Raw genomic sequence first — 11,678 nt, 5'->3', positions numbered from 1 at the left:
CTCTAGTGCATACTAGTTTAGAGACATGGATAGAAGGGTCCAGAAGACTTTTTTATACCCTATACTGTGGCTTGAAGAGAAAAGGAAAAATTCTTTGCCTTGACAATAACACTTCCAAAATCTCAATCAAGTTTTGTTTAGTGTAACAAACTGCTTGATTAATCAAAGTTTTCTCAGACAAATCCACCTCACCGAGTGTGTGATGGGTTGACCCTGGCTGGACGCTGGGGGCCCACCAAAGCCGCTCTATCACTCCTCTCTTTAACCAGACAGGGGAGAGAAAAATAGATCAAAAGACTTGTGAGTTGAGATAAGGACAGGGAGAGATCATTCACCAGTTACCATCATGGGCAAAACAGACTCAACTTGATGAAATTAATTTAATTTATTACCAGTCAAAATCAGAGTAGGAGAGGATAAAAACTCCTGAATCTTAAAACACCTTCCCCCCCACCGCTCCCTTCTTCCCAGGCTTAACTTCACTCCCGATTTTCTCTACTTCCTCCCCACAAGCAGCACAGGGGAACAGGGAATGGGGGTTGGGGTCAGTTCATCACAGTTGTCTCTGTCTCTTCCTCCTCAGGGGCAGGACTCCTCACGCTCTGCCCCTGCTCCAGTGTGGGGTCCCTCCCATGGGAGACAGTCCTCCATGAACTTCTCCAATGTGAGTCCTTCCCATGGGCTGCAGTTCTTCATGAACTGCTCCAGCGTGTGTGCCCTGCAGGGTCACCAGCCCTGCCAGCAAAGCTGCTCCAGCCTGGGCTCCTCTCCCCACGAGTCCACAGGTCCTGCCAGGAGCCTGCTCCAGTGCGGGCTTCCCACGGGGTCACAGCCTCCTTCGGGCACATCCACCTGCCCTGGCATGGGGTCCTCCTTGGGCTGCAGGTGGAGATCTGCTCCCCCATGGGCCTCCATGGGCTGCAGGGGGACAGCCTCCCTCACTGTGGGCTGCACCAGGGGCTGCAGGGGAATCTCTGCTCTGGTGCCTGGAGCACCTCCTCCCCCATCCTTCTGCACTGACCTTGGTGTCTGCAGGGCTGCTCCTCTCACGTATTCTCACTCCTCTCTCCAGCTGCAGTTGCTATTAAATAGCAACTTTTTCCCCTTCTTAGCTATGTTGTCCCAGAGGTGCTGCCACCATTGCTGATGGGCTCGGCCTTGGCCAGCAGTGGAGCTATCTGGCATTGGCTCTGTTGGACATGGGGGAAGCTTCTAGGAGCTTCTCACAGAAGCCACCCCTGTAGCCCCTCCACTACCAAAATCTTGCCACGCAAACCCAATACAAAAGGTTCATGTCTTCACCTCTTCTTATCCAACACAAGCAGCTGAAAGATTGACCTGACATCTAATAGAAATTTTCCACTTGTGCATGATAATAACATGAATTTGGGAATGATTCATGGTAAAGATAAACTGAGCAAAACAGCTAAAAAGCATGCCAGAGGCTGTGCAGCTCCCTAAGCTGGTGGATATACAGTAATCACAGAAACCAAACTTGATAACTATTCAAGATCAAGGTAGATTGACAATCAGTAGCAGACAAATGAAACTTTTCCATCCCTGTTGACCACAAGGTGAGCCTTCTCTTCCACATGCAGAGCTTGCTAGTGCCATCCACTGCTTTGCCTCTTTTGAAGTAAACTGATCAACATGCTCTGTTTATTTTTAATTGATAGCAATTCTGGTACTACTATTAAGGTGTCTGCCAACATGTTAAATGAGGCACTGTGCAAACAGTGTATGACACTAGCACTTGTGGACTTGCATTTTTTATTTGTAAACATCTGGGGAGACTGGAAGATGCTGGCTCCGAAAGCCTTAGGGGCCATGGGACTGGCTGTTCTGAGCTCTGACATCACTTGCCAGTTAGGTTCAGTAGGACAACCAATACTAAAACCTCTTTGGTGTAATGAAGACAAGGCTGCTGGCTAGACAGCTCCATAAGAGGACTGAAGCACTAACAGGTACGTATTTGCTGACTTTTGCTGTAATCTCCAAGGACTCTTTATTCCTCTGGCTTTCTGGAAAGGAGCTGGAAAAGCAGAGAAAATCTTACTGTTTGTTAATACAAGTTGTCTGGCATTGTGTTTCCACTGATTTAAATATCTAGCAGGACACAGAGACTCCACATATGCTTTAAATTTCCTTCTCCTTTTATTATTTATATTGAACAAGTAGGTCATTGCTTTACTCCAACCATGATAGTTCTGGCTAATCTTTAAATAACTCAAAGAGAACTATATAGACTCTGCTGTTGCTAATTATGACTTCTCCTGCTCATAACATCATTTGCTGCGCAAGAGAGAAAAAACCCTTTTGGCTCTGCTGGGGATTTGAGAGGTTTTGTGCAGAAAGTGATTAGAAATGAGTTTCCTCAGACTGGGCTTTCTTTGTGTCCATTCAGTCAACAATCAGTGAAGATAACTTGAATTCTGTTGTCATACCTCCTACCACCTGATGGCTCTCAGTGTATCATCCCAACAAATGTCAAATCACTTCTGCTCTCGCTGGGACCACTTTCTCTGATTGCTGTCTTCTGACTGTTTTAAAGATATGTGCCTTAAGCTCTGACCTCGGATTTCCTTTCTCTCATTCCAGGACTGTCTGTCCTCCTCCAGCTATCTCCTTACAGTTAATGAGTCTCCTCATTCATTTATTCTGTCTCCTTGCAAGTATTTTTAGACTGTGGTCATCTCCCTTGAGTTGGCTATTTCTTAAACAAGATAAATGCTATTTCACATCATCTTTTCTCTGTGCCTTATTACTTGAGGCTCTTCATGTTTTAACTCTATATCCTCTGAGAATATTCAATGAAGACCTTTTGCATGCAGGCCTTGAGGGCTGCCCAATAGCGTAGTATGAAGAGTAAAACCATCTACTTCTTATTTTGTATGAGATTCTTACTATACATATGAACAAGCTTCCAGCTTAGTTCACAGTTGCATCCTCTAATTTGCTCTATACTGTCATTGCAAAGACTTCCGAGACCATAGAGATGGCACCATTTTTTCAGGTAACCACACTTAAAACAGACAAGCCACTAAGCAAAAGTCTGTGGTTTCTGTGCAAGGTCTTAAGCAACAGGGTGCTTTTACTTCAGCCACTAGCATTATCTGAAAAGAAATTATGCTCATCTGATTTTCCAAAGCCAGAGAAGCCCTAAGGGTTTTATTTTTAAAACCTTTGTAAGGATTTAGTCATTGTCACAAGAAATCATGTTCCAAAATATATTTGCTATTGCAGCTGCTATTTAATAAAACACAAATAATAAGTAATGGCTCTCTAAGCACAGAAAATGAGAAGCGTCTATTATTTATCCTTATAAAACTTTAGAGCCATTGAACAGATTTAGAATTTGTAACATTGCCATTGAGCTCAGCCTTCATTTACTAAATCACAGCTAAGAGCAAAGGTTCTCTTCACATTTGTTGAGCCTTGTTACACCTTCTTGCCAAGGATTTCTGTAAGTGGATGTGCAGGCATGACAAGGAAGGGACGTTAGTGCAGCTGGGTATTCAAAGAGCTACTCTCAACTGTTCCTGCAGAACCATTACTCTACCCCAAACAGGGCAATCCACACACTTGGGACTGAGCAGAGAAATAAGCCAATACACAGGGTCAGTCTGATGTTGCATTTTTACAGGTCTTTTCATCCCAGAGGAGCATAACTGTAAAGGCTGTATACATCTGAAAGTCCCACCACTACTGCTGAAATGCAGCAGTTGCTGCAAAGGAATTGTTCAGCTGCATAAAGTGCCGATGCCACGACAGAAAGAATAATTGTGGGGAACTGTGTTGCAGTTACTCAAACTGGGATCTCTCTGTGCTTCAGCAAGGACCGAGACTTTGCGGTGAGGGCAGACGACTGTGACTCTGACACAGAGGCTGGGTGTGAGCCAACCCTGTTGCGAAGAAGCAACAGGCTTCATGGACAGCTAATCCTGCCGTGCTGCATGGGGGCTGTCCTTTCAGAGTGGCCCACCAAAACTCCAAGCTGGTCATGCCCTTCTCAACTTGCAGCCCCAAAGAGCTTACAGCCTGAGGCAGCGTGGCAGCCGGCACCAAGTGCCATGAGCTGCCTGAGACTGCAGCGTCAATCAAACGCCAAAAGCAGAGGGCAAGGGTGTCAAACAGTAATTTCTGCTGATGTGAAGAAGCTGCTGGCTGAAACATTGCGAGCCTCTTGCCTTTAGAAATATATAAAAAAGAAGTTGGAACAACTGTTCTGTGGAATAAGAATAATCCTGGGAATCCTTCCAAGGCAAGGCATACGGCACAAGGCACTGGCTCTGGTTCCAGCGACAAGGTGACTGTCTGCTCACCTTGATGCCATCGTACCAGTTAAGGAATAATTTACATCAAGATGCTGTTTGTGGGCAACAATAATAGCTTAATTTTCCTGTAGCTTTCAGTTGAGGTTGATTGTGTAATTTATAAATAGAAATTAGAATGGGTCTGCAAGTTGGTTATTAGATGCATTTTTAGATTGGTCATTACATTAAAGTAGGAAGGGTGAAAGGACTTGTCCAAAATCATCTGATGAATTATCGGCAAAGCCAATAAACAAATCCTAACTTTTTCCTTCAACATGTCCATATGTATGCTGTAACAAATGTACAGGCACAGCTAATGAACTGTCAGAAAGCACAATACAGCTCACGTAAAAAATCAGAACACTTTATTGTTCACTCTCAGTGAAAATACAGCGTATTACACATGGAAACAGCAGCGCCTTCATGTGAACACAGACGGTGTGGAAGGACCTATATCCTATCCTACATGTTTTAATTATCCAGCTAAGGGGTTTTCCAGTATATTTTCATGGTTACTCTGCTCATCACAATAGACTTTGTTACTGATCCAAATGCATATACAAGTGTGAAGCAGTGAAGGACGGTTACAAAGCCTGTGGGAATGGGTGCCTCTGTGGCGACTCGCGAGAAATGCAAGGATGAAAGCAGGTGCATTCTCCTATCTGGGGTGCATCGAGAGCATTTCTGAGGAAGAAATTACATTCCTCACAGCTTGTCAGCATACTCCCCAGCCTATTAAAGAGAAGCAATGGATTCCTATCCAGCCCGCATAAGCTGATGCAGTTTGCCAAAACAGAGGCTTCTTGCTGCAGCTGCTGGGGAATCCAGCGCTATGATCCTGGCAGAGATGTCATGGTATCCTTTCTTAAGGCACCTATTAGCATAGGATCTCAGCACTGATCTCATGGGCTGTTGCCGCAGCTAGAAAACAACTGACACATTAGGCTGATTAATCCCTATAGTAATTCCATTAACCTCCTTAATGGAGTTATAACATGGATGAATTTACCCCTCTGCAGCAATGTGAGAGGGAATTGCCCTGGAGAGCCTATAAATACAGTGTGGCAGGGATGTCCGAGGTAAACATTTTTTTGTTTGTTTCAGTGCAAAGTGAAGCATCCTGAACAGCTGGAAAACCTCCCTGTCTTCTGGGATTTTGAACTCTTCACAGCACTAATGGTGCAGGTGCCCCCTGTGAGAGGGTGATGCATTGGGGCTCAGGCACACCAGCGGGGCTCTTGGCACCCTCCTGACAGCTCGCTGCGTGTCCACACTTCCCTCTCTCCCTCTCAAGGCACGCATAGCCTGCCTCGTCACACAGCTTCTCAAACACAGCCTTTCCATTCACCTCTGCGGTTTCCTCTCCTTGTGTCTCTGTCTGATCGCGATTTATCTGCTTGCTGCTCCCTGTCAGAAGGGCAGTTTTGCCTGGACTGTGTCATTGGGCAAAGGACTGCTAAAAATAAGTAGCAGAGCTACTGTCCCAACGCACCATTGCACAGGGAGCAGATCAAGAATAGAAATGAGAAATTCTGAATTTCTCTTTGTTTTCTTCCTGATTTTCTAGCCTATGGAGAGAAGGTTTACCTGCTGCATTAGCTATGTGCATAGCCTGCTCCTAGGGCAGCTCGATTGCATTGCACTTCTGTTATTAAAGGCTTCTCAGTACTGTGAAGTTACCTCAAGTATGTAAGAGCCAAAAAAGGCACCCTGCAAACCCCTCCCAAGGAACAGACACCATTTTTGCAGTCTAACCACAACAGCCCAGGCTCTCTGAAAGCTCCTGCTGCGGTTTGTTAGGGACCATGTAGGGTAGCTAATGGGGCTGGGGGCTGGAGGAGTCAGGCAGGAAGCCACAGGAGGGTCTGACTAATTTTTCTGCTACTTCAAAGACTGTTGCCACGTATGCAGGTGCAGTGATGTGACTACTAAGCTGCAGTATCTCTTCATCTACACGGTTTGTGATCTCCTTGTTAATATGTTAAATTTATTCTGTTTGATAGCCAGTCCTTTCCTCCCACAGAGGCTGCGATCCCGAGAGCTGGAGTAGCCCAGCTCTTCAGTGATCCATGAGACAGTGGGAGAGAACGGGGGAGGTGTTGTGTGCATGGGAGGCACACACACACACGAGGCTTTTATTTCTCTTTCTGCCTACGGTAGTCACTTCCCACATTCAGCACAGGGATGAGAAGTCCTAGCAGCCACCTCTTGCCAAAAACCTCTTGCAGGTTCTCCCTCCAGGGCCGGGCTCTTACCACCATCCCTTTCCGCACCTGGTACCGTGTCTGCCCACGCAGGATCAGCAGCATCTGGTGGCAGCAGAAGCCAGCGCAGGCCAGTCCGATCCCAAGCCAGAGGTAGAGCATGAGGATGACAAACATCTCAGAGCTAAGGAGAGCTCCTGCAGACCGAGAGTCGGGGGGGAGGGAGGAGAATAAAAGAAAGAGTTTAGACACACCTCAAATGCCAGCAAAACGCTCAGCCCAGAGAAACAACGAGCTGCCTGTCTTCTCTGGGCACAAGTGGGGAGTTAGGAGCAAATCGTGTTTCCTTTGTATCATCTGATGCAATGGACCCCGCCGGGGAAATACTGAAATGACGATGGTCTCCATAGACTTCTCCCTTTGCTGTTAACGTGAGGATCTGGATTACAGGGGCAAATCCAGCCAGAAGTGAAACATCTCTGTAAGACTTCAGCAGTATTTTGAAGAATGGTTAATTTATTTAAGGATCTACCTGCTCATCACAGTGAACCCAAGATTTCTAGGTTCCTTTTGAAAAGAGATGTGGATCCTACAGCATGTGGATGCTTCCAGAAGCCTTACTGTGTGCATTAATATTAGGCAGAAAGATTTGGGATATCTCTCTCTCTCTCTCTCATATCTATCTATCTATCTATCTAAAAATATGATAAAAAAGAAAAATAAATCAATAATGACTTTCCTACCATTGGGCAAAGGCAGTTTTCATATGAATGCAAGAAACAGAAACAGAAAACTTTCTAAAATACAGCCCAAATTCCTTTTTTAAAGCTGCTGCTAGAATACTCAAAATACTTTGTAGGTCGGAAGCTCCTAATTCAACAGGTTTTGTAGCATATATTTATGCTGAATATATTTAAATAAAAATATTCTGCAGGCCCTTTCATCTAGAACGATTTTAGAACTCCTTCTGGAAAATATTAGTGTAATAGCAGGTATCAGTGAGCGACCTTTCAGTGCGTAGGTGGATCTAAACCCATTAAAATCATACTCTCCATGTGTGCATATGAATGTGTACACACATATTTTGTGTATATCGGTATATTATTAAACACCCATATTTACACACAGGCACACAAAGAAAACTAAATGTGTGTCAGTGCTGGTATAAATAGTCAATATCATCTCACTAGTTCCTGTGAGGTTTAAAAATGAAAAAGCATTCACATGCTCCTGTCCCTCTGGAAGACCATGAGGCAGACAGACTGGGGCGGGTGAAAGCTTTGGTTGCTCTAGGGCTCTGCAAGAGCAATCCTGCCAGAGCGGGGATTGCATGGCCAGCAGAGGTGTGCTGCCTAAAGCAAGTATGTGGCTGCTTCAGGTTTTAAGTTAAATACGAGGGTGGCTGGATAAGCGTCTCTTGCTTCTCTTATACAGAAGGCCGGATTAGATGGTGTCATCTGGTTTTGCAATCTGTGAATCCCAGCTTCTCCACCTGGCAGTGCTGTAAGTGAGAGATTGGGGCTGACCCGTGACAATCGCGTCAAGCTTTGGGCTCAGCCAGCAGGCCCCTCTGAGGATGATTTGTAAGGACACTAACTACAGCCTTGAGCTTTCAGAGATTGTCCTCCCTTAAAAAAGGCACAGGAGTCATTTGGTTTTCTTCCTAAATGCAGTGTCATCTTTCCCTTCTCATTAGATCCCATACAGCTCAGTGGGCTTCATATGCAATACCGCAAGGGAAGAACAAGCCCCTTAGGATGATGACAAATCCTCATACCAATCCTGTCGGAATAACTTAATCTATCAGGTAGGAAGCCCAGAGCCAAATATGGGCTTCTCAGCTCCTCTTTTGCTGGACCAGAGCGTGACAGACACTTGTTCTTTCCTACAGCTGATTTTCAGATGGGATATGGAGAAAGACAGCTATTTTCTTTGCAGCCTTTGCAAGGCGGCTGCGAGCTTTATTTCTATGAGCTGCTGAAATTCACCATCAAGAAAGTAATTACCCTTGTTTCCCCTTGCAAATGTTAAGCATCTCTGAGCCGTGCTTTCCAGATACATGATTTTTTTAACCTTTTCTTCAGGTTACCTACATAAAGCATTTTCTGTAATTTCTTCTGTGGATCCAATCTGACCTGTGTTTACAAAAGTACTCTCCATTTGTCCCTCACCACCACAGCCCATTTTAGTCGCAGATTCGCTTTTGCTCTAACTGACCCAGTGTGATCTCAAGCTTATTGCCATACATTATCTATGCCAGAAAAGCTGAATCACAGGCTGAAATTATAGACTCTGGGTCAGATCCTGAAATCCATGCCTGAGCACAGTCTGGGCAGAATGAGCCAACTGCAAATTTCCCAGCATGAAAGCAGGGAGCACTCAGCTGACATAAGACCAGCAGATTCACCCTTCATCCTCTTTTACTCCTCCTCCAGCGCAGAGGGCATGCTGGAGAAGAAGGAAGGTAAAGTTCTTTCCCTGCTATAGCAAATGCTCTGCTTGGCTCTTCCAACAACCTTTAAGTAATATTTATGTTAGCTGAAAAATATTGTGTGGACAACCCTTCCAGGTAACTATTCCAGGCTGTGTTTTTCTTTCCCAAACTGGAGGTTAAATATGCTGGAAGAAGCCCAGTAGGCCCTTCCTCCCAAGCAACCAAAACACCACGCACCCCTGTATTGCTGTGTGAGGCAGCGGTTCTCAAGGCTCTTCTGGCTCCCAGCTCCCAGCCCTGCACCCAGCCCCATTGCGTCCCACTCAAACACTGCCCACATGCTGTCTTTGGCACCACCATTGCTGACACCAGAGCTGGGGCACTTCAGTGGCTCTTCAAACACATGCCAGGGCCCAGCTCAGTGCAGATGAGCCCTCAGAGTCACACAGAGAGAGAACTAATTCCTTGATAATCTCCTCCCACATCCCTGCTCTCCCTCCCAGGCTGCTGTGGTGAGCAGAGCTTAGGCACAGGGGAAAATCATTCCCACTGTTTTTAATGCTAGTGAAACTCATGCAACATTATTCACAAAAATTCTTCTACTTGGAAAAATTACTCCATAAAAATGTCACGGCAGGATTTCATGTTTATTGTCTCTCAGTGATTACCATGACAAATCTGCTAATTTGCCAAGTAGAGAGATATTTGTTTGTTTTCAGATGGCAACCCTGCAAACCCAGCCTGGAATCCAAAAAGCAAGCTGGGGCCTCTCTGGCTTCTGTATCCCCAGCAGCGGAGACTCCGCATTCAGATCATAATCAACACTTCTGGTGATGGTGCACAAGCCAAAACAGACTCTGGGCCCTTCTTACTGAGCTCAGCTGAATCTGTAAAGATAAAATATATGGGATACCTATTTTAGTCTAATGAAAGCTGATCTAAGTGTGTGAAGCATGAGCTACAAAGGGGAAAATGGCATTTTTCTGCAGTCGCTTTCAGGGCAAAGTAACAGTATAGGCTGCATAGTCCCTTCTCTGAGACGAGGTTTTATCGAGCTCTTGGGTTTGGACAGAGAAAAGGTTGAGGTTGGAGAATTTGAGGGTGTGCTGAAAGGTGAAGAGGCAAGGCTGGAAGAGCAGAAGAAGAGTTATGGGAGCAGAATCAGGACAGGGAAGGGTTGTGGAGATTTATGGAAAGGCAAGGAGACAGAGGAAAGGGGGAGAAGCAGAAGGAAGGGTAATGGACGGTGACAAGGAGAAAGAGATATTTTGCTTTTGGTGTGGAGCTCTTGTAAAAAGCAGGCACAGAGAATTTCCCCTGGGTCTCTGTGGATTTGTGTCCCAGACTGGAGTCACAAGAAAAGTAGCTAATCATGTCACATTAACTCCTCTCTTGGTTTCTGTTGCCTGAGCCCCAATTCTCCTGTGCTGGAAGAATGGCAAGATCTCAGTAAGTTTGTGCTGCCAGGAGGCAGGAGGTGGGTGACAGTGGAGGGGGTGATTGGGACTGGATGAAGAGAATGAGGATATCTCCACTGGGTTACAGGGAACCTGCAGACTTCCAGGATACAAAAACCTACAGATCCCCCGCCTCTGCCTGTAGGACAGGCAAAAGATCCCTCTCACCTGCAGTGCAATGAGTGAAATCCCTCTCCTCCATCTAATCACAACATGCTCGCTGCACAATAGATAGCCCTATTCTATCACCAGCAAGCTGGTTACAGGGTGTTTTCCAGAGCCCAATGCATTAGAAATAGGGCTGTGGCTGTAACCTGGAGTGGGTCCCAGCCTCTGTTTCAGGTGAAGCAAAGTCCTTTGCACAGGCAGTCTCTAGCCTCTAAAGAGGGCTTTGCTGAATGCAGCCAATTGTCCCTCTTGCCCATTTCCCCACCACTACTCCCCACACACAGCTATCCAACAGCTATCCAAGGAAGATCATGTCCCCCCTACACCGGGAGCCCTGGAGGAGGAAGATGCTCCTCATCTCCAAGGAAGGAAGGAGTCCTTACCTGAGAAGAACTGGCTGATGGAGTGAGGCAGAAGAGTGAGGAAGGCCAGCGGGTTTGCAAAGGACATGGAGAGTGCAGCAGAAATGTAAGCCATGCCTGCCACCAGAGAGTCGAGGCAAGCCAGGGAGGTGTAGAGGCAAAACATGATGAAGTTTCGCATGTTCCTGCTCCCGATGCAGTTCCCTGTGAAGAAACAGTGGTGGTCATGCCTCTGGGTGACTCTGGCACACAGTCTACAGAAGTGAGTGCTGGGCAAGCCTGAGCCAGGGGACCTGCTTCCATCCAACCAGTCCGCCACCACTTCGGCTCCTTCGCCCAAGTTTAAGCCCTTGCCCAAGTCCTCGGGGGAGCTCTGGATCACAAGGACGTAGTTGCCCAGGGCATTAGCTGAGAGGAAGAGGAAGAGGGCCCCATGCAGCAGAGCAGGAGAGAAAAGTGGGGTGGTGAAAGGGTCTCTGAACATGCTGGGGATGAAGAGAAAGATCTGGAGGACGAAGGTCACTAGGGAGATGCACAAGAAGTAGGCTGGAGCGACAACATTGAGCAACCTGAGAACTAGCATTGCGGATTACGTTCCTGCAGGGGAAATCAAGGAGAGAAGGAACATCACCGCTCCGGCTGCACACTTCATCCTTCCATTTCCTGCCGGGTCCCGGCCCCGCTGCCTCCGGGAAATGCCCTCCGGGGGCCGCTCTCCCTCGCCGCCGCCCCGCGGCCCC

General features: G+C 46.5%; 1 protein-coding gene across 1 annotated transcript; it reads right to left on the bottom strand.

Annotated features, from left to right (window-relative positions):
- Nucleotides 1–6,448: 6,448 nt before the first annotated feature.
- Nucleotides 6,449–11,521, bottom strand: ZDHHC22 (zinc finger DHHC-type palmitoyltransferase 22). The gene is made up of 2 exons (XM_009646656.2): nucleotides 10,960–11,521; nucleotides 6,449–6,714 (listed from the first exon to the last, which is right to left on the bottom strand). The coding sequence occupies exons 1-2, from the start codon at nucleotides 11,519–11,521 to the stop codon at nucleotides 6,449–6,451; spliced, it is 828 nt and encodes a 275-aa protein (XP_009644951.1).
- Between the last annotated feature and the right edge of the window lie 157 nt (nucleotides 11,522–11,678).

The sequence above is a fragment of the Egretta garzetta genome, unplaced genomic scaffold (genome assembly GCF_000687185.1).
Source record: "Egretta garzetta isolate BGI_Z169 unplaced genomic scaffold, ASM68718v1 scaffold79, whole genome shotgun sequence".
Lineage (NCBI taxonomy): Eukaryota > Metazoa > Chordata > Aves > Pelecaniformes > Ardeidae > Egretta > Egretta garzetta.
The sequence above is the reverse complement of the archived record's forward strand: the minus strand, read 5'-3'. Positions and strand labels throughout refer to the sequence as shown.